This window comes from Corvus cornix, chromosome 15 (genome assembly GCF_000738735.6).
Source record: "Corvus cornix cornix isolate S_Up_H32 chromosome 15, ASM73873v5, whole genome shotgun sequence".
Taxonomy (NCBI): Eukaryota; Metazoa; Chordata; class Aves; order Passeriformes; family Corvidae; genus Corvus; species Corvus cornix.
The window spans coordinates 4609542-4632318 of record NC_046345.1 but is presented as its reverse complement, the minus strand read 5'-3'; the positions used below and the strand labels follow the sequence as shown (position 1 = coordinate 4632318).

The following is a 22777-nucleotide window of genomic DNA, read 5'->3' as shown; positions in this document are numbered from 1 at the left end:
CCCACTCCCCATCACCACCACAGCAGCTGTCCTTAAAAGCTCCTTTCCCACCTCTTCATGCTCATCCACCATGGAAATCAGTGCAGAGCTACACAGAGAGCAAGTGCCTGGCTCAGAGCACAGGGAGGGCACAGCCCTGGCACTGCCTTCCCAATAAAACCCCACTGGCCATGGGGCCCCATTGCTGCCTCTCCCATCCTCAAGTTTGACTCAGGAACAGGTCTGGGAGAAGGAAGGCAGGGGAGAGAGTCTTGATTTAAAGGGAAGAGTCTGTGAAACACACAGTCCAATGTCCTTGTGAAGGCTGAGCTCTGCCAGACCCTGGAAAAAGCATCTCCCCTCCGAGGGAGCCCAGGACCTGTGGGATTACACCGTGGTGTCCACACAATATTTCTCCCTCCAGAAAGGAGAAATTTGGGAAGGCAGAGACTGTCAAACCTCAGCTGCTGAAAGCAGCCATAGCCAAGAAACAAGGATAATTGAGCGTCAAATTTGTATGTATAATGCTCTCCAGTAGGAAGGAGTTGTTAGATTGCACCGTCACGGAGGTTTCAGTGCAACAGAGGGAAGAACCGGTGGGTGTGGGATTGTTGCCAGTTATATAATCCCTGGTGGTTTTGCCTGCACTGGTTTGGGTGAGGACATGGCCCCATCCCGATCCCAGTGCTATCAGCAACAGCACGTGGTCAGACTTGGGGGGCTGTGGGGAGAACAAAGGGATGCAGATTTCCTGGGAGTCTGCTTTTGTTTTCCCAAGCAGAAGAGTGACTCAGATTTCAGCGCACTCCTGTAACTCAGCCAACAACAACACGTCCTTAGTCACGGCGATAAAGCCGAGGATCTGTGTTCCATTTGCTGAACTAAAAAAAGCTCAAACTCATCCACCCAAGGGCCAGGTCAGTCACTAAACCAGACACTGCGCTGAACCCCAAGCCGAGCACAGTGACGACAGCATCTTCCTCCCCAAGAGCCTCACTGAACTCCTGGAAACTGCTCAGAAAATCCACTGAACCAGCACGGATAATCTCGGTGCTGCACTATCACAGAGAGCTCTCTGATAACTCCTAAGCACTCACATGTCATTCCAACACGGCTGCCAAAGCCTTGCAGAAATGCTTTCACTTCCTGAGAAATGCTCCAGGAAAAAGCACGGTACTTCCTTGTGCTTAAGGACCGGACTAACACATCCCTGTGCTGTTGTCTCCTGGATCTGAGCTCGTTTTTCATGGCTGTGAGGTACATCCACAGCTCATTGCAACTGCCAGAGCATGGATTGCTCCACCTCAGTCATTGCACTCAAAAATTGTGAGCAAAAGGAGAACTTAAACGGACAAAGGGAAGGTGTGATTGAATTTTAGGAAGAAATCCTTCTCTGTGAGAGTGGGGAGGCCCTGGCACAGGGTGCCCAGAGAAGCCGTGGCTGCCCCATCCCTGGAAGTGTCCAAGGCCAGGTTGGACAGGGCTTGGAGCAACCTGGGCTAGTGGAAGGTGTCCCTGCAAATGAGATGGACTTTAAGGTCCCTTCCAACCCAAACCACTCTGTGATGCCCTGAGGCTCCCAATCCCAGGCTAGCAAAATCCCTGTTGTAGAGTCCTCCAGCCCCCAGTGCTGCAGGGCTGGGTAGGAACCCAAGGCTGTCAGCCCTTTACCCTGCATCACTCAGGTGGTGGTGGCTGTGCAAACTGGGCCTCTCTGCAGGGTTTGCCCAGGCATTGCTACAGCTGTGGATCAGCCTTTGAATTTTCAGCTTCATTGTCCTTTGGAAAAGGCCTCTCTGAAATACATGCTGGAGCACCTTAAGGTGGCAGAGGGAGCGTGGGGTGTTGCCAGGACAGCACCCACCTGGGCAGATGTTTGTGCCAGGACTCAGCATGTCCATTCATGCATGTTAACAAGGGCTATAAATACTCCAGGTCCTTCCCAGCTCCGGTGCCACGTGCCAGAGCCTGGCAGGAGGGTGTGTGAGGACAAGCACTCACAGCTGGGCTCACCAGCACAGCCCCCAGTGCCCCCCATCACAGCCAGCCCTGGGCACGGGCCACAGCCAAACTGGTTCATCTGCCACAGCAGCTCAGGAGCCAAAGGATTGGGCTCATGGAGCAGAGGATCAAAACAGAGCACAGAAAAAACGGGCTGCCACCACCCTTTGGAGGAGCTCTCATAATCCAACCCTGGCTGATGGTGAACATCTCCTGAAGAGCCCTTGTTGGCAAGGGGTGGGAATGGTTTCTCTTCCTGCACAGGACAGAGCTGCTGCCTCTCTGGGGCTGCTTCACCAGCTGCTGTCTCGGGCCCTGCATGGAGGTGGCAATTGATGGAAATTTCCATGCACTTCAAAGCACAATCTCAGGATAGCTGCTTTTGTGAGAAACTATCCCAAGTTAAAAATTAATGAAATTCACTTTTAGGATCATTTGCTTTCCTCCATCTGAACGGTAGGATTTTTGCCAGCCTCTCCACACCAGAACAAAGAGCATTCCTGCTTTGGCACCTTGGGGATGTGGCCTCTGGTGATTAGGTTGCCAATTAATATCAGGTAATTAACACATTTGCAAGGGCTGGTTGAATCCCACCCTGACATTTTGCAAACTCTGGATGTTTGGGGAGTGTCTTCATCAGCTTTTGAAGTTCTGAGCTGTGAGCTTGCTGCAAACCTCAGCCTACACTGGAAACTGGGGCTGGGCCATTAGAGCAAACATGCCTCAAGAAGCAAACATATTAAGGATTAATTAAATACCAGGATTTATTTAATTAAGCCTCTTCTCATAAGTATGTAGAGGCAGGAATCTGGAGCGAGCATCCAGCCTTCCTTGCACTGCCATTTTTAGAAATGCAGTTAAATTCTGTGCTGCTTAAAACACAACATTGGGGTGGATGTGGAGCCCTCCTGCCTCCAACAGCAGTGCAGGAACCCACACCACAGAAAGGTGGTTGGGAGCACCTCTTCCCTATTCCCACACACGACATCCCCCTTTGGAAGAGCACCCAAGGATCTTGTGGAGTCTAGAGGGGTGACAAGTGCCAGCCCTGAGCAGGGGCAGGCACCACAGGCAGCTTGTCCTCCTCATGTTTTTGATGAAAAACTTGTCCCTCCTGTTCCCTACAAAAAAGGCACCGCAGCCCATCCTATCAGTGCCAGTTTAAAGGTCTGGAGATTGATCCAGGAAATGCTAAGATCAAGTCCAAGGTCATTTTGGGCACCGTTGCAGAATGCACTCCTTCACCTCCTGCACACCCCAGCTGGCAGCACAGGATCAGGTATAAACCATCACCACCATGTCCCAGCTCTGGGCTGCCCCATGCCAGGGCCCTCTGTCACCTCCCCATCTGCCCTGTCTGTGGCAGTTCACTCCATGCAGCACCAAGGACCTGGCCCAGCCCTTTTCCTCCTCTTCAATTGCTCTGTTTCACCATCAGTTTAAATTCTCTGCGTTACAGGGGAGGTACAGCAAGAGGTAGGATGGAGGTGACAGTGCCAGCAGAGCCAAGGAGGTGTCACTGCCACACATCTGCCCAGAGGGACAGGGACAGGGTCAGCAAGGCTGGACAGAGAAGGCCAAGGCATGGGATGGGGCAAAGCAAAGACTGTGAGGGCAAGGAGGGTGCAAAAAGGAGCCCCAGGACCCCCAGGACAGGGGACACTCACCATGAGCAACAGAAGGCTCTGGAATCTGTGGAAATACAGAGCATTTTGGGCACTCCCTGCTCAGGGTATCCCTGTTTGCTGCCTTCCCAGGGACCGCGCAGCCGGAAAGAACCACCAGGATCTGATTGAATTGAAAATACATTAACCATAGAGAATAGAGCTTTAATTTTTCTTTCTCAACAACAATAATGAACAGTTTACATTAAAAAAAAAACAACCCAAAAGCATGAATAAAATAATATAAAACAGATATTATACCACAGTGTGGAATTCAGATAACCTAAGAACATTAGCAGCACTTCTACAAATAGATTAAAAGCTTTAAGTGCTCATTAAGCTCAGATCGAGCAACTCCCAGAGACCAAAATGGCATCCAACAGAGAAAAGCAGCAATTCTGTGTAGGGCAACAGAAAAGTCTAATGCCAGGACACCAGATACATTCAAATCCCTGTGCTGAGGGGTAGTTCCCTGTCCCACAGAGCCCCCACGATGGCTGTCACACCCTGTCACCCTCTCCAGAACACTCCTTGAACAAGGGGAGTAACAATCGTGGGTCTGAGGTAACATCCACGTTGTATTTTCAAAGCTTTTCCTTAATTCTGTTTGGGAAAACAGTTTCTTCCCCAGCTTCTGAGAATTACTCTCCAGAGGGACTGAATTTCTGAGAATTTAAGTCGCTCTTACATAGTCACACAATGACATTTTTTTAGTCTCTCAGTATCCAGGATCAAGATTTTCAATTCTTTGTTGCCCTTAGCAGCAAAGCCATACTCATCCCTAAAACTTTCACGTACTTAAGATCTTGTGCATAGTTTCAATTTCAGCATTAATTCATTTTTTAAAAAAAAGTTTAAAAAAAGGATAAAATGGTGCTTTTTCCCCCTTATCAAAGCACTGATGCAAAGTGCCCTTGCTCCTGGTCATGGCCCTCTGCCGGTGGCTCAGGAGCCACCATGGAGAAGGGACCGTCCCCTGCAGCGCCATCCGTGGGCTCTGCTCAGCCTCCATGTGCAAAATCCATCTATAAAAGGAAGCTATTAAACTACTGCACGGGAATTTAAGGTGGAATATGCTTATCACCAATCTAAAATTAAATTAGGAATTGGATTAGATTAGACACATTAAAAGACTTCCATGGTTATTCCAACCGCGCACAATCTCCGGGAAGTACAGGATTCGGGCAAAGTTGAGAAGGAATCCACAAAATGAGCTGTGTGAACGTGTAAGGCTACGGCACCAAATGGCCTCAGCCATGGCCCATGTGGCCACCAGAGAAAAGAAATGTGGTGTCACCAGGGACCACAAAGGTTTAGATGCCTTCATCAGTGAAATATTGATTATTCAGGGCAATGAGGATGCTGACCTTGAATGAGATCACTGGAACAGCAGGAACAATCAGTGGCATTTGATCTCCTTCAGGGTGTCTGAAAAAGCTTTCATAGGAATTTCTGACACAGGTCCTGGCGAGTTCCAACCCTTCCACAGTGCTAGGAAGGGTTGGAACTCCCATCTCTACATTGTGCTCTATCAATTTGTGCTTGCACAATAGTAAAATGCTGAAGACAAGCCCAGAACTGCTCAGTACTTGGGGAAATTCCCAAACGGAATGAGAAATAAGACAGAGGTTTTGATGACATGACCATCATTTTGGTCCTACTGATCAAAGGCTCAGAGGCTCCCACTGGGCCTCTAGAGAAAAGTGATTTAGATATTGTAAGATATTTCAAAAGCAAACTTAAGATGATGAGAATCCCAAAACTGGTCCCATCCCCCTGGTCAGAGCCCCATGGGCCACAGTGGCTCTCAGTGCAGGGGACCAACCTCAGGATAAACCAGGAAAGAGAGGGAAAATAGTCAGACAAAGTAAGTCATAAATAAATAAAGAACAAATAAGAAGAACCTTGTCCCATAAACTGCTCTTGGCCACAAGGCTTGTGTCTCCAGGATGGGATTTTGGGATGAGGTCTGTGATCCCCACCCACCTCTTCAATAGTTCCATCTCTCAGCCTGTTTTTTACCTGTCAGTGACAAGGGCTGACACACTGCTGGCTCACGTTGCACTATGAGGAGCATTTGGATGAGTTAAGAGATGTTCCCCATGCCAGGGGCTGGATGAGAGCAGGACAGGGAGGCAGCAGGAAGTTCCCACACAAAAACCCCTCTCAGTCTTCATGAAAAATGTTCACAGCAAAGCGATTCAGAGACTTCAACACAGCAAGAGAAAAACTAGGAAAATCACACATTTAGGAACAAATACAACTTCTAAAGGGTCTGCACAGGTGACACCAAAAGAGATGGGGACCAGGAGCTCGTTGGAAGGTTGCATGAGCAGAAAGCTCAAATGCAGGAAGAGAATCCATTTGTCACTCCCTCAGGGGAACACAGGGCCAGGACACAAACACGCAGTGGATTTACACACACCGAGATGATCTGAGCAGCAGCTCGAGCTTGAGACAAACCCCAAACCCCACAGCAACGTGGGTGAGGGTTTGGAGTGAGGGTGTGATGGGAGCTGAACTCTCAGCCCATGGAGCCCATCCTTCCTCAGGCTCAGCTCTGGAGCGACTGGAGCAGAGAACATGGGCTGGCAGCACATGCAACCCTTGCTGCACCCAGAGGAGTGCAGCAGTCTCCTCAGAAAGCGTGGAGTCATGGAACGGTTGGGGTTGGAAGGAAACTTAGAGATCACTTAGTTCCACCCCTTGCCATGGGCAGGGACACCTTCCACTAGCCCAGGGTGCTCCAAGCCCCATCCAACCTTGCCTTGGACACTTCCAGGGATGGGGCAGCCACGGCTTCTCTGGGCACCCTGTGCCAGGGCCTTATAGTAAAGAATTTCTTCCCAAAATCCAATCTAACCCTGCCCTCTGTCAGTTTAAAACACAGAGCTCCAGTCCCTGGTCCCACAGAGCCAATAACAGGCTAAAATAGTCCTGGGCTGGCAGTGCCATTGTGGGGGGTGGATTTCAGCTGCACGGAGCTGCTGGGATGAGACATTCCTCTTCCCCAAGACAAGATTACTGTATATGGACAAGCATTCCCTGGTGATGGGCCTCTCCTGCATGGCAAACAGGCCATCCTTGGCTGCACGGCTGGGAGAGATCCCTGCTGGCTTCCACAGCCATGATTGCCACTGTCAGAATTCCAGAACAAGGCTTTATCTCGTGGGGATCTGGCAGTGGGGCAGAGCCAGGCAGGAGAGGCTGAGGCCGGAGAAGGCCCACAAACAGCTGCACAGCAAAACCTTTGCTTTTCAGCTTCTTAGCAGCTTTTAACCATCAAAGAGGGCCCCAGGCTCCTGGTGGTGCCTCACTGTGGGTCCCCACAAGCACAAGAACCTGCCCTGCAAAACAGATGAAACAAAACTTTTTAATATTATTTTTCCCTCATTTTGGTTTTTTTTTTTTTTTTCCCTCTTGTCCAGTCTTAAAGTCAGAACTAAGATGAAGCCAAACCGAGGTTGTGATGCTGGCTCTGCTCTGAGCTTCCTGTTGCCCCACCAGAGCAACTCTCCCAGCACAGGGACAGTGACAGATTGGCACATCATGGAACAGGTGCTATAGAAACCACACAGTTCTCAGAAGCAAACGATTTCTCACTCCTCCCCCCTCAAAAAATAACCCACTTAGTTCACATATTTTCTCTCTATACTGTATATATATTATATATAGACACGATTCTCTGGTAAACATTTACAAGATATTGTAAATAACATTGAAAATTTCTATCTCCATTTGCACAACAGCGCGCACTCACACGCCAGCACACAAGGACACACAGTCAGGTACAATCAATAAATAAATACTTTCCCCCCCCACCCCAGAAATTATTCAAAAAACACTGCTATTGAGCGGCCCAAAGACACTCTCAGTTAATACAGACAGCAAATATTGTGCAGAATTTCTTGGCTGTTTTTGTTTAAAAACCAAGGAATGAAGCTTGAAAGGTTACGTGTCAGTGACGTTGCTTGGTCAGGTGGTGTTTCAGGTGACCTGTGGGTCCCTGTCCCTCAGGAAGGGGAGTACAGAGTGCTTCCCTTTGCCTCTAGACAGGTGACAGATCTGTCCTAGAACCTTGAGGGAACAGGAGCAGCCTGGGAAGGAGGGAGGACACGAGCTTTTCACTCTGCTTGGTGGAAAGATGAAAGATTCTCACAGGAACTGGCAGATCTCAAGCTCTTTGTTTCCTATGCTACTACAGCCCAGCACCTTTTGGGGTTTTACTACTTCAGGGAATTTCCCAGATTGTTGTACACATCAGTTGGGATTATGAGGAGTGAAGGGCTGCCCATTGCTCTCCTCCTGCCCCAGCCCCTTCCCCAAAGGGTTCAGGATGTGCCACTGCCTTTTCCAGCTGCGACCTCCATGTCCCAGTATACAGAAATGGCTGATTTGCTCAGAAACAGCAAACCACTCCACCACGCTCCTCAGGCCTTCCTTGAAGCAGCAGTTTTCTCTGGTGAAGACTGACAACCACCTTTTTTCTGCCAGCAACATCTGACACGTGCCACGAGCCAACACAAACCAGCACAGACAGATGTTCCATGGGAGAAGGAAGGGCCCCTTTCCCTCCCATGGGAGCACTCCAGCAGCAAGGCAGGAGCAGGGCCAGAGGAGAGCACACACACAGCACACATTGCACCCGGGAGGAACACAAATTTTTGCAGCAAAACTTGAGAGAAAGTACCCTTAGAGAGAGAGCTCCAGCCCAGTGCCCCCAGCACTGCCCTCCCCGGCTGGGCTGGGCCCTCCATCCACCCACCCCTCTCCTTTTCCTGTATTGTTTTTACCTGAGTTGAAAAATGACTCCAAAGCCTCTGCAGGGCAGCCTGTGTGGGACACAGCAGCTGGAGAGGCACTTCATGCAGTGGGCTCCAGGCTGTGCCACAGGAAAAGTGGCCACACAAGTGCATCTTCCCAAAGCAAAGACCACTCAGGGACCTTGGGCTAGTTTCCTCTCACAGGCCTGTGGGAGAAGTCCACCAAGACCTAACTGGAGATGCTCAGTGGGATTAGGGGACTCAACAGCCAGCCCTGAAGCACATGGGAAACCTCCAGGCACCAAGGGGATTGTCTGAGCTGTTGAGCTTCGAGCTGCCGGTCTTAATGGACAGACAGGCTCTGTCAGAGGGAAAGTCAGGATAATTAGGAGCTCTGACTTGCCTTCTGAGGAGCCCTTCCCTCACAGGAGCTCAGAGGATCAACAAGGAGACCAGACTCCTACCACAAGCAGCTAAAGTAAGGCAGGTAAGGAAACCGCCAGCCTGGAGTTCCCAGAGGAGGTCGGGACCAGATTTCTCAGCGTTCAGAGAACATTACAGAGGCTGGATTTTGAAAAATAAACCCCAATGCTGAATTTGGAGCTGTTCTGAGAATCCATCCACACATGAAGCTCTTGTGTGCTCAGATACTGTAGGAACAATGTAAAATCCCAGGGAGAAAACAGCGCCCTAAAAAAAAATAAAATACTGAAGGGGAAGCAATGCATTGAGGGACAAGATCAAAAGAGGAGTTTCTGTGATCAAAGTCCCCCCCATTACTGGCAGAACCTCGTTGTGTTGGTGGGAAGCTGAGAACTGGCAGCATCCTTGTGCTGCCCGAGCTCGCAGGGCTGGCTGCCTTCCCACACCACAGGGAAGGGCTGCCCAAGGAAGCAGCTTTCCAAGGAATCAGCTTTCCCTCTGTGCCACCAAGCTCGGCTCCCCCAGCTCTGCCCTGGGATGTGGCAATGCCTGGGCAGTTTTGGTGGCCATGGCAGCTGCTGCCCCTCCAAGGCCAGGAAGCCACTGCCTGGTCCTGCTCCCGGCACAGGAACACACCTGGAGGGATCTTTGGTTGAGTCACTGCAGAAGGTCTGAGCCGGGGCCTGTGCTGAGCCCAGGGGACTCCCAGCTCACACAGCAGCACATGTCCCACCACCTGAGTCCCACAGGTGTGGCACTTGGAGAAACAGGAGAAGGGAGGAAGTATCGGAGGGGAGTCCCGGCTCTTTGCGTGCCTCGTCTGCCCCAGGGTCCTTCATTTGTTCTCGATCAGAGTCTGCACTTTATAGACCAGGTCCCGAGCCAGCTTCAGGATCTGCTTGGTGTTGTGGCGCTCGGCCATTTCTGGAACACAGACAGAGGGACCGGACAGGTCAGACCTGAGCAGCCCCCACCCCTACAGCTCTGCTGCCCACATTCCCAACCAAACCTCGCAGGGACACCTGGCTCTGGAGAGCCATCCTTAACCAGCCCCTTGGGATGGGGAAAGCAGCAGGAAGCACAGCCCAACCCCCTGCTCCCTTCAACACGTCCAGGTTGGCCACTGCTGAGGAGGGCAGGTGGATCCCAGCACCACCAGACCCCTCAGAGCTCTGGGTGTGTTCAACATTTCCAGCATTGTCCAGATGTGTCCACAGCCAGCCACGTGCTGCCCACACCCGAGCAGCTGCCCCAAACTGAGCCCGACAGAGCACGAGCTGTACCATTGAAAAACTTGATGATGTCTGTGAAATCCATGTTGTTCTCCAGGATGATGTCCCGGTACATCTCCACCAGGGCCAGGGCTATGAAGAGCACGTAGTGAGCAGAGGACACGTGAGCAGCAGCCCAGATGGTCTCCCAGACGGCAAAGACGTCGTCGTACACCAGCTCTGTGAGCAGAGAACAGCAGTTACCACTCCACTCACCCCACCCTGACCCTCAGAGCTCACAGCAGCGCTGGGGAGACATGCTGGGTGCTTCCTTCCCACAGGAACCTGCTCCAGCTGGAAGCAGTAAATCTGTCATCTGTAGGGAGAAATATTCTGCCCTGCAGCAGGTGACACAGGCCCCAGGACACACTCGTGGAAAGGCTCAGCAGCAGCTCTGGAACAACAGGTTGTGTATCTAGACAGAACAATCAGCCAGACATAAACCAGGGAAAAGTGAAAAGGAATTCCAAGTTAAGTTTAAAGCTGCTGAGAAGCCTGGAAACGGACCCTGCCCCACCCTTGGGTGGTCTCAGCACACACCTCTCTTGAAGTCCAGGAGAAACCATCGGTAGCAGAAGTAGAAATGAGTGTAATCCCCATTCTGGTGCATCAGCTCAAAGAGCTCAGAGTCCAGAATCTGTCAAAAAAAGCAAAAGGAAACTCAGGAATGCACACACAAGGCACCGGCCATCCCTCTGCCTACTTCCCTCCATCCCACTGCTCTCCTACTGCATCAGCTCCCACCAGCTCCTCCCTCCCTTTCCTGGCACACACTGCTCCAGGCTGTCCTTAGAGCCCCTGCTGTCTCTCCTGCTACCCAGCACTGAAACCCCTCCTCAGCCCCTCCAGGACCAGCTTCCCCTCTTGGGTGTGAGGAGCCACCATCCCCATGCCAGGAACCCTCACCTGGATCAGCGACCTCATGTTGGCAAAGTGGGTGTCCATGGCTCCTCCGTGGGGGAAGTTCTGATTCATCCTCTTCATCAGCTCGGTGAAGCAGCTGAAAGCCAGAGCCTCTGTGCAGGGAGGAGAGACATCACTGCTGGGCTGCACAGGCACTGCTGCTGCTGCTACAGCAACATCCTTCCCAAAAGCCCACCCTGGCCCCAAGGTGGGCTCCTGGGAGCCAGGCAGCACCATGGACAAACAGGATCCTGCTCCACATGCCTCCAAGCACTCCACTGCAAAGGGTCACCTCCAACCTGGTAGATCCCCCCAGCAGACCCCCACACACAGGGACAGGGAAAGCAGAGCAGAGCCACCCACTCACCATCATCCAGGATGACCAGGAGAGGGGCCAGCAGGTCACACATCCCCTGCACGTAGCCAATCTCAATGTGCTGCCAGATGTAGCTGTGTGAGAGAGCGGGAGAGGTGACCTGGGACCTGAGTGCCACCACCTGCCACCTCCCTTGCCCATGCCCTGTCTCCCTTCCCAGGATGCTGGGGCAAATCACACCTGTTCATTCTGTTATCCCTGTGCTGCAAATTACTCAATTCTTGTGGTGACTCCCAGGTAGGACATGCATGGCACAGTCCTGGATCTACACCCTGCTATGGCCACATCCAGGGTCAATCCAGGGCCGTGCCATGGCCATTGCATGGAAAATCAGCACAGGGAAAAGCAAAGTGGGAAAGTACAGAACAGTGGGGTCATTAGTTAAAGGGCAGAGACTGATAGAATTTGTTAATCTCTCATTCTTATCCTTCTCCCTCCATTCATCCTCTTGGTTCTCTCTGCAGACACTGCCTGCCTCGCCTTCCCATTCCCAGTGTCCCAGGAAGCACCCAGCCCTGCAGGGATATCTTCCCTTATTTGGTAGCAAGGCAAAATGTGTTCAGAGAGGACTCAGATCTGCTGCTGGCACAAGGGAAGGATCTTTTCCAGCCTGACCACTGGTTTTCCAAAATGTGCTGTGCTGAAGGTCTAATCTCAGCAGAGATCTGCAGCTCTGGCTGTCGGGTGAAGTGACAGCACTGATGGAACAGCAGCTTCTCCTCATGTTTGCAAGATGAGTGATAATATTTTATTCTTCGCTGCCTGTGCAGCAGCGGCTGAGCTGGAGCTGGTCTGACTCTGTGAGTGTCACTAGGCAAGCTCGGAGTCACAGGGACTCAGAAATGCACCCAGGTCTGGTTCTTTCCCGGGATTTTGGGCAGGCACAAACCATTCCGGTGCTTCAGGCACTCTCTCATTAACACTACGTTAGCACTGTGGGCTGATCCTCATGAAAACATTTTCCAGGCGTAGTTCAGAAAGCAGGCGGGCTGCACTAGGTTCCTGGGCAGCCCAGGGAGCCTCTGCCTTGGCCAAAACCCCAGGACACAGCAGTGACAGGGGAAGGACAGCCAGACACCTCAGTCTGGGAACCGCAGCGTCCTTGGAGCTGTGGCCCCAGCGCTGGGATGATGAGGGGATTTGGGGGAGGAAGGCAAGGAGCAAAACTCAGTAACCACAACACAGTTTGAGGCTCCAGCCTGCGGGTGAATCCCGGGAAGCCCCCCACAGCCCCCACCTGCACATGACATTGCGGAGCTTCTCCAGGTTGGCGGGGGTGAAGTACCAGTAGTTGCGGTCACAGCGCTGCACGTCCTTCTCGATGCGGTGCAGGTTCACTGTGTACATGTCCAGCAGCTCTGGCTGCCCAAAACAAGAGCAGAGTTGATTTGTTTTCCAGTAAAAAGCAAGGAGAGAGTCGCAAGGGCAGTGGGGCGACAGGGCAGAGTTTGGGTGGAAGGTGGGAGCCCCTCTATGCCCAACTGCAGGCAAATGCAAATCCTGGCCCTCCACTCAGCCCCAGTGAGGCAATCTGGAGTGTGGTGTTCAGTGCTGGGCTCCACAGCTCAAGAAAGACAAGGAGCTGCCAGAGAGAGTCTAGCATAGGCCAGAGAGATTATTTGGGATCTGGAGCATCTCTGTCATGAAGAGACACTGTGGGAGCTGGTCAGTCTGGAGAAGACTGAGAGGGAATCTCATCAATCCATACAAACATCCCAAACTGTGCACCAAAAGGACAGTGTCAGACTCTGTTCAGTGGTGCCCAGTGACAGGACGAGGAGCAATGGCCATAAACTGAAACACAAGCTCCACCTTGACGTGAGGAAGAACTTCATTCTATGGAGGGTAGCAGAGCCCTGGAACAGCTGCCCAGGGAGGGTGTGGAGTCTCCCTTTCTGGACACATTCCTGTGTCACCTGGACACATTCCTGTGTCATCTGCTCCAGGTAGGAGGGTTGGACTGGATGATCTCCAGAGGGCCCTTCCCACCATTCTGGGATTCTGTGGTCCTGTGAAGCACCCAGGAAGAACCCCCCCTGGACAGGTCTGTACTTACAGAGTAGGTGACACCCGTGGAGGAGAGAGCAGCTGGTTCACTGCTGGTCAGATCAGTGACAGTCAGAGAGTCCAGCTGTGGGTACAGACTCTCCATCTCCGGCTCCTCGGAGAGGTTGTCCTCGCTCTCCACCAGGCTCTGCTTCTCAGCCTCGCTGTCTGCCCAGCTCTCCACCACAGTCAGGGCCACGGTGTCACTGTCATGCAGGAGCCCTGCTGAGCCTTTACCCACAGGGACAAAGTCCACGGTTCCACCAGTGGGAAATTCACTTTCCAGGCTGTCTTGGCCTTGCAGCTTCTCCTGCTGGACACTATCTGTGTCAGGTGGGGCTGGCACATCGGACCCAGCAGCCTTTCCCTGGGAGCTGGATGAAGATTTGGTGGTTTCCAGGGCACTGTCCTCGTTACTGAAGCTGCGCTCAGAGAACCCCGATGTGATGGAGAAGTTTTGGGAAGAGGGGTGCCCAGAATCAGGGGAACACGTGCCGTTGGGAACTGTCCCATTGGGGATCTTGCTTTGTTTGCCATCTTCCAGCTGAGCATCTACTTCAGTCTGTTCCACCTCATCCACAGATTCAAACACCTGCAAAGGGTGAGTGGGAAGACATCCCAGGCATTCAGCAAGTGTTGGGAACACAGGCACTGTGTCCCCAAGAGCTGTGCACTCATAGTGCACGTGTTCGCAGCAGTGGAGAGGAAGGAAAATCCCCCTTTAGCTTCTTCTCCCTGGATCTGAGCCAGCGCTTGGTCGTTCGCACAGCCCCAAGCCCACAAATCCCTGCTCCAAAGGACTATGCTTTTCTTGGCATTATATACTGGGCAGAAATTTCAACAGGTGTAAAACATCTGGGCATGAGCAGAGGAAGCAGCCACAGACCTTCAGGTGCGAGGCCACAGGGCAGAGCTGAACACTGAGCACAACAAGCAGAGCACAGTTCTGACATTAATAGCTCCAAAGCAGGCTGGGGACTCATTTACCTCTTCCAACACTGGTTCTGTTTGCCAGAAATCATTTTAGTTGTGGTGAGGGGTCGGCCCAAGCCCAGGCAGAGCCGTGGGGTCAAGGAAAGGAGGGACAAGGTGCTCACCTGGGTGCTGGAGCTGGAGTCGCTCTGCAGCCGGGCGTGGTTCTGCCGGCCGGAGCTGCAGCTCTGCGAGGACTGTAGGGGACAGGGAAAAGGGCAGAGAGAAAGAAAAGAAAAAGGGTCGGGGTGAGGGAGCTCAAGCAGAGGTGGCACTTCTGCAGGTGAAGAACAAGCAGAAAATGCATCCAGTAAATTCTCATATTTGATCCATGGAGGGTGTTGCTGTCACATCACTGCTGCCCTATCACCCAGAGCAGTGCTCTGCTTCAGCCCCTGACACTGCTGGGAAGGTGACAAAGCCAAAGCCCCAGGCCAGTGCACTTGTTCAAGTACTGTGAGTTAGGTCTGAAGGAGCTGCTTTCCTCTGGCCTGCACGGAGGTCATACTGCCTCCCTGGAGTGCAAATTTCTACAAATCTCTGTCCTAATTTGGCAGCAATGCAGCTCAGCCCAGCTCAGTTTACATAAACGATGAAGTCAGGCTATAAAACAGTCCCTCCAAGCATATTCATGCTTTTTTCCTTTTCTTCAAGGACAAATATTGATGTTTTGAGCCAGGCTCAGTGGAAGCAGCTCCTCTCAAAGTCACGAGCACCCTGTTCTGGTTTCCAGCTGAAGCACAGAGGGAAGGGCTGGGCTTTGCAGGCACCAGCTCCGTGCTCAGCTCCGTGGGGTCCCTCTGAGCAACCAGCCCTCAATGGGAGCAAGTCCTCCCCATAAACTGAGCAGAGGCCATGACATCACACACAAACAATAGGATTTTAAGAAAATACAGCACAATCAGAACAGCAGTTGTCCCCACCCTTGTATTGTGGGTGTTTGCTGGGCAGGGCTCTGGTGGAGAGAGGAAGGGCGACAGTTTTCCTCCATTGCTATGGGAGCACTTAAAACAGGAAATTTCAGGTTGAGATGGGAAAAGGGGGAAACTTTGCTGGTGTTCACTCTGCCAGCTCCCTTCCCAGTGCCTGTTCCCAGAACAGGCACATGTAGGTACAAAGGAAGAGCCACGGTGGAGATGCTGAGGGGATGGGAATGATTCCCAGGGCTTCAGCCAACGGAGCAGCGCCTCTGCTCACCCTGAGAGCTGCATTATCCAGTTCCACCCTGGCCCTGGCTCAGACCTGCCTTCCCTGCATCTCTCCCTCTCTGGGCACACACGTAGCCTGCAGGATTGGGGCTGAGCTCAACTCTTTCCCAAAGCACCCACACAAACTTCCCAGAGGGAAGCAGATCAAGTCTCCAGCGCTCACCTCCCCTCACCTCTGGGACAGCAGCCTGAGGCCAGGGAATGCTCTGCCATGCTGGGCTCTTCTCCTCCAAGGACAAAGCTCTCATAGAAACACTCCCTGGACTGTTCCCAGGACTGCATTTTCTTTCACAGGCTTTTCCCTCCACACCCTTTGGTTTGAGCTGTGGATCTCATTCCTCACTGCATTGCTAAAAGCCAGTCCCACTGTGCTGTGTGTCCCCATGGATGAGGCAGTGCACTGAGGGTGTAGTGAGGCTTCTTCCATGCTGGGAAAGGGAGCCAGGAAGCCCAGTGTCCTGCTTCACAGCCCCTCAGTGCCAGGAACATGGTCTTCCTCCTCACCCCTACTTCAAACCATCTTCCATGGAGCTAATCCTCGTGTGCCCCATGAGTATCTCACTTCCACAGACTACAGCAAGGGACAAGACACACAGGTGGGCACCAGTCAGGGAAGGAGGATGGGCAGGACCTGTGTCTCCATCCCACACCGACTCCAGGTGGGCACTGCCCAAGCCCCCCACACCCTCACCTCGTTGCTGATGGTCGAGTCCCTGTGCATCATCCTCTGGATGTGGGAGTCCAGGCTGGCCCCCGAGGAGCACTTGGCCAGGGCTGCGGCGTGGGACTCCTTCTCGCGCTGCCGGACGATGGCCTCGCAGCCCAGCCACTCTGCCATCGTGTGCTCGTAGCACGCCCGGGTCTGCTCGTCAGCCTGGGACACAGGGGGACAGGGGCTGGGAATGGCTGTCCCTGGAGAGCCCCAAACCAGCCCCTCCTCTGCCCCAAGCAGCCCTGCACAGGGGGGTGCACATTCGTGTGAACTGTGGCTGGGTGGGACACAGTCACCCTTACCCTGCACAGTGCCTGACCCACAAAATGTGGCCAAAATTTGGATGGAGAAATGCCCATCCACCTCCTCCCTGCCCTTCCAAGGTGCACAAGGCACTGAACATGAGGAGCTGCACAGGCCAGCGATCAATTCCTGCTGATCCACGTGTTTGTCCCACTCCTACCTACAGCCCAGTCCAGAGTGGACATGAGGCCCAGTGGGCTCACGGGGTGGGCTCTGCAAACAGCCCCTTCCACTGGGCAGCACCAGGGCACACCAGTGAACACACTGGGCTGCTGAGCTGGCAGCACACCCTCACCAACCTCCTTCCTCTCTGCCTCCGTCATCCCAAACTGGTAATGGCCCAGCAGGAAGGGCCACACAGCCTTCCTGATCTCGTGCTGGATCCCGCCATAGTAGATCAACCGCAGCAGCTCCTGGTCCTCGTAACTCTGTGGGAAGAGCCTGGGGTCAGGGACACAGCCAGTACATTGGATGTGAAAGTGTCCCCAGCCTGGCTGTGCCACCCTTCACCACCCCGACCACCCCCAGCCCTGCTGCCCATCTGCTATAGATGATCCCTCAGAGCCCTGCCTGGGCTTAAGTAGAGCCAGAGGCTGCTGTGGGTGGGCATTTCAGCTCCCCATACCAGAGAGTGGCCCACAAAAGTCACTGAGGGCCACTGCTGTGCCTCTGACCTGGCAGCACATCAGGAGCCCACTCGGGACAGCAGAACCTGGGTGACAGACACTGCTGCAGGCAGGCTCTGAGCAGAAGCACTTTAAGGAGAGCAGTGTTCACTCCCCAGCTCCCACGTGCCAAGGATTAGGAGCCTCAGGCTCTGTGCAGCCTGGGACAGCCTGGCTGACTTCCCTCCTTGAGGAACTTGTTGACGTGTTTGACCACCTCCCCATGCTACACCCACTTCAGTGCCACTGCCCTGGGCTCCCTGAGCCCAGCAGAGCCGGTGTGTCCCCAGGGCATGGCCCTACCGAGCTGTCCTGCAGGTATCTGTGCCAGATGTCCACGGTGAGCCCCGCGCTGGCGCTGCAGGGGACGTCGGGGGACACGATGTTGTGGTTCACCAGCGCCGACAGGTGGGTTCTCACCGTGGACAGGTGTCTGCAATAGGCCAGCCCTGCAGCAGGAACACCACACCTTCAGCTGTGGAACTCCGGGGAAAACGAGGATGAAGAGCAGGAGAAAGCTCTGGTGAGGCTGGTCCCTGGGGGAGACCCCCTTGCAGCCATACCCAGCCCTCAGAGCAGGGAATCTACTGGGACAGGTCCCTCATGCTGTACCCCCAGTGCTGCTGCTCACGGGGCTCCAGGCTGAGGGTCAGAGGGCAGCTGTTTGCTCCCCACCCTGAGCACGTGCAGCAGACTGGTCCCAGTTCCCCTGACCACTGCCAGCTGCCCCAGCACCACTCCCAGCGCAGAGCCCAGGATCTCATCCGTTATCCCAGCACACATCCCAAGGCAGCAGGGAGGTGACAAGTACTCACATCCATAGAAGGCCCGGGACAGGATCTGGTACTTCATGTTGTCACACAGCAGCTTCAGCGGAGCTCTGCCAACAAAAACCAGCGGGATGTGAGGAGAAGAAATGCTCCTGTGCATCCCCTCAGCCTGACTTTGATCCCACTGATCCAGCTTTGCCTGCAGAGATTCACCAGGGACGCTGCCCAGGTCCAGAGCAGCAATTCCTGCTGCCAGGCCATGGAGCAGCTGAGATGTCCCAGATGCAGGGACAAGCCTCACCTGAGGCACATCCCACCGACCCTGCCGTGGTCCCCAGACACTGAGCCCTGGCTCTGCTGTGCCCATTGTCCCTGTACCTCTCGTGGCTGCAGCCATTGGCCGGGCCCCCGTCGGAGGAGCCGCTCTGGGAGCAGGAGGAGCAGGAGGATTTGCGGGTGCTGGGCTGCCACATGGGGGGCAGGACAGCCCCTGGAGCATCCATCAGGTCCTGGGGCACTGCAGGAGGGCAGAGAGGAGCATCAGGTACAGCCTGGCACTGGCCTGGAGTCCGGGAGCTACAGGGGCCCAACAGAGAGCTTTGATTGGCAAATGCAGCATCCCACACTCTTCCCAAGGAGGCTCCAGCAACCAAGTAGGACCCAGCACAGGGAATGACAGCACTGGTGAGCTCAGGAGGGAGGAAAGGGAACAAAGAGCACTGATGAGAGAGAACCATCGCTAATTAACCAGCTAATTCAGAAAGCTGATCTTAAACTGCTTCATGCTGTCCAAGGCAGAAACCCAACACCCAACACAGATTGCAGAGAGCAGAGAAAACAGGACTGAAATCAGCTGCTGTCCCAGGAAGAGCCGATTACTGGGAGGGAAAAGGCCCATCCCTCAAAGGATCCCCTCCAAAGTTCAGGGAAAGAAGGGAGCATCCAAATCACAAGACAGGAGATGAAGACTTGGATGAGGAGGTTGAGAGGGACAGCAGGAGCTCTGAATGTTGTCACTTGTTAATCCCTGCTTAAACTCAAAGTGCTGCTGCAAAGGCCTCAGGTCCTGCTCAGGTACCACCCACACACAGCCCAGGCCATGAGGAATAATCCTTTTTACCCCTCCTTGGAAATTAAATTGTGGTAGAAATTTCATCTTCTGGCTGGGCAAGAGTGGCCTCACTCTCCCGTGGTCTCACTGACTCTCCCTGCTTGGGATAAGGAATAACTGACATTGGCAGGAAAAATACTGAATTATTCCTACGAAAGTCCCTTCCCCTCCCACTGAGCTGAAGGGTCAGTGACAGTCGGTGGTGACAGGGACAGCTCTGCAGGACCTGCCAAGTGACAACACAGGCGAGCTGAGCACCAGACCCAACCAACAGCTCATTACACTGATGCCAAGAGGTGCCCAGAGCAGCACGGAGAGCTCGGGATGTGCCAGGGAGACTCAGACACCACTTAGGGATCACCACCATCTTGCTTCCAGCTGGAATCTTCATGATCTTCCCTCTCCCAGCAGTCACAGGTGCAAGGAATGGGTGAAAAGCACCATTAATGGCAACTAGAGACACGGAGAGAGGACAAGGGCACAAATGAAAAGGGGAGAAAGGAAGAATCTGTGGAGAAGAGAGAATGATGCAGTTGCACCCCTGGCTGGGGAGGTGCACAGGAACAGCACAGGCTATCATGATGCCAGCTGAGGAGATGGCAGCAATTCATTTCCCAGAAAATGTGGCCCCCAGCCTGGAATTTTAACGAGTAGATCAAAAGGCAGCCACGGAAGGGAGCATCTCTATCTGCTGGTTTAGCTTCAATCAGGTTTTAATCTGACTCACTGAATTGTGTTAGTCAGCTGAAGGCAGGGAGAACCAACAATAATCCCAGTTGACATTATGGAGGAGTAACAGCGGATGTAGTTTCTCCCTCGTAGCCTCCAAAATACAGGAAAAAGGTTTCCATCAGATTTCAGAGCTTTTTTAACACACACTCCACAAGTCTTCTACCTAAAACTCATGTTTTCCCCCTTATAAAGTCACCCATGATGTCCCCAGAGGTCAGAAAATCGCTCTTGGCATCTCACAGAAGAGTGAGGACAAATGTACAGACATTTCAGCCAGGCTCAGATCATTCACCACCACACACTAAGAGGCATTTCTGGTTTGGAGAATCCAGCAGCATCCCCTCCCTTGAGTTAGGGACTGAAGACAGGTGGGTGCAGCCTGGCAGCAGCCAGAGCAGGGTGCTGTGACCTCTCCTTTGTGCTGCAGAAGCCACACTTGACAGAACATCACTGGATTTAATGCAGCCTGGGGACTGCAAGAGAAGAATCAGCCCTGGGGGCTTGTGATGGCAGAAGGTGGCCCCCAAGTGACCGAGGTGAATCTTTTTACTGAAATTATGTGTAAGAGAGGTTTTTTTCTGACCACTGACACTGTTGGGCAGCTGCAGAAACAAAGCACTCAGTAGCAAGTGGAACGTTAGAATAAAAAACACCACAGAATCATGGAATGATTGGGCTTGGAAGGGAACTTAGAGATGATGGGCAGGGACACCTCCCACTATCCCAGGTTACTCCAAGCCCCATCCAGCCTGGCCTTGGACACTTCCAGGGATGGAGCAGCCACAGCTTCTCTGAGCACCCTGAGCCAGGGCCTCCCCACCCTCCCAGGGAGGAACGATGACATTTAGGATCAGGCAGCACTGACACAACCAGAGCCCCCTTCCCTGGAACCACCTCCTGGTTTGCCCCGTGCCCACCAGCACCGTGTTCCAACTCCTACTACCCCCCAAAGCATGCCCTGCACTCACCGAACTCCGCCTGTGTCCCGGGGTAGATGATCCTGAAAACATAATCCGTGGCTTCGTCATCTTCCTTGTCGGACGCGGACTCGGAGGAGCCCTGGGGGCTGCGCTTCCTCAGTTTGGGAAACACCTTCCCCTGGGGGAGCAGAACGTGCCCTTCACGAGACACCCCAGGCCCAACCACTCCCTTCCCGAGCTCCTGCCCCACATGCTTTGCCATGTCTGCACATTCCCTGGGCTGGATCAGCCTCTGGATCAAGTTTCCAGTGGCAGGTGAATCCATAACCCTGCAGGGCACAGCCTAAGTACAGCCCACAGAACCAAACCCTCATGGGCAGCTGTCCCACGCCACCCTCCCCAGCTCTCCAGAAGGTCTCTTTAGCTGGGTGAGGCCATGAGCTAAACCAAACCACCACATTTTAAGCCCACTTTCCTTATTAACTCTGGGAGGGGATCATTTAAAACGCAGCAGCCGCTAATGCCAGGCAGAGGATCCACACGGGAAGCCCAGCAGGAACAGGCACCCACCTTTCCCCGCTGTGACCAGAGGGGTGGATCCAGCTGACCATGGGGCAGGAGGCCGTTCTCCAGGCAGGACAGGAACTGCAGCAAGTGCCCTCCACGGGGGAAGCGCAGAGGTGGCCTCTGGATGCCATCCTGGCTCACCAGGACAACCGTGCCACCACTGTCCACTGTTGGCAACAGCGAGAGCAGACGCACCCATCAGCGAGAGAAACAGCACAGGCCGAAAGGCAGAGGGCAGGAAAGCTCAGGGAATGGAAAATAAGGATTTTCTTCCTAGTGTGGGTTCTTCTCTAAGTCCAGGATAAGACAGGCCCTGGAGAAAGCCTGCTGGGATCACCCCCTTGGAAATCAGAGCAGGGAGCACTCCCAGCCAAGCACCACAGCCAGGAGCTGGGGGAAAGACTTTCCTAGAAGCACTAGGATCACCCCGAGCTCTGGGCATCTGTCCTGCAGCCAAAGCAGAACCCTGTGCCCTCCCCAGAGGTAAGGGATCAAGTGCCAGGGTGACACAGCCCCCAGCAGCCCCGGCTCTGGCCTTACCTTGCTGGTGACAGTGCAGATACACGATCTCCTCCAGGCGAATGGTCATGGCATAATCCCAGTACACGCTGGAACAGAGTGACAGGGAAGCTGTGAGCCTCAGGGATGTGAGAGGCTCTACTGCTGCTTGTGGCAGCTCCAGATCCTGCTCCAGATACCCTGGAACCAGGCAAAGCCACAGAAAGGATGAGATCCCAGAGCAGTGATGCCAGCCTGATGAGCGACAACATCCCTCCAGAAGCAGGAACTGTCCCTGCCACCTCAGCTCAGCCAGGGCCAGTCCTGTCCCACCTGTCCTGGGTGGTTTCTCTACCCTCACACTGTTCCCAGACACAGAAAATGTGTCCATGGATCCTGGCTACTCTGGGCACCCCAAGAATCCACCAGGAGCAGCCCCAGAGCCCTAAGGAAATGTGCAGTGAGGTCCAAACCTGGGCTGCTGCTCTGCCCTGGCTCGGGGAAGTAAACCCTCACAATTTGTGGGGTTTTTTCAGAGCTCACAACACATTTGATCTCAGCTGCTTCTGTTCAAGAACTGTCTCAGCACAGGCACCTCGAGGTGTCTGAGCAAATCTAGAACATGCTGGAGAGCTGGTAGCCACCAGACAGGGCAGGGTTTCATTCCTCTGGAGAGCCCAGAGCTGCTGTCTGAGGGTGTCAATCACATCCCACTTCTTTGCAACCAAGCAAACTTCCAGATTCTGAGCAGCAGCAGCAGCCTTCACAAAAATAGTGCTTAAATAACATTAAAAACAGCTCGTGAAGGCAGTGAAGGACAGGAAGGTGTGCAAGAGTCACTCCTTGTACAGTCATACTTACTGTGCCATCTGCCTCCTCTCTTCCTTGGTCAC

The 22777-nt window shown here is 53.5% G+C and overlaps 1 protein-coding gene across 3 annotated transcripts in view; it reads right to left on the bottom strand.

Annotated features, from left to right (window-relative positions):
- Positions 1-7043: 7043 nt before the first annotated feature.
- Positions 7044-22777, bottom strand: part of SGSM1 (small G protein signaling modulator 1) — a 33338-nt gene continuing 17604 nt past the window's right edge. For 2 of the 3 annotated variants that reach the window (XM_039561076.1, XM_039561077.1), the window contains 17 exons: positions 21927-21994; positions 21390-21553; positions 20868-20997; positions 19450-19620; positions 18435-18573; positions 18102-18166; positions 17590-17735; positions 16921-17049; positions 16298-16480; positions 14524-14595; positions 13437-14018; positions 12618-12742; positions 11372-11454; positions 11008-11117; positions 10642-10738; positions 10114-10281; positions 7044-9754 (listed from right to left, as the gene is read on the bottom strand). In XM_039561076.1, coding sequence (XP_039417010.1) covers positions 9666-9754; positions 10114-10281; positions 10642-10738; positions 11008-11117; positions 11372-11454; positions 12618-12742; positions 13437-14018; positions 14524-14595; positions 16298-16480; positions 16921-17049; positions 17590-17735; positions 18102-18166; positions 18435-18573; positions 19450-19620; positions 20868-20997; positions 21390-21553; positions 21927-21994 — 2521 coding nt within the window. In that variant the 3' untranslated portion in view covers positions 7044-9665. The remainder of the gene's footprint in view (positions 9755-10113; positions 10282-10641; positions 10739-11007; positions 11118-11371; positions 11455-12617; positions 12743-13436; positions 14019-14523; positions 14596-16297; positions 16481-16920; positions 17050-17589; positions 17736-18101; positions 18167-18434; positions 18574-19449; positions 19621-20867; positions 20998-21389; positions 21554-21926; positions 21995-22777) is intronic. The other variant, XM_039561078.1, reaches the window with a different exon arrangement.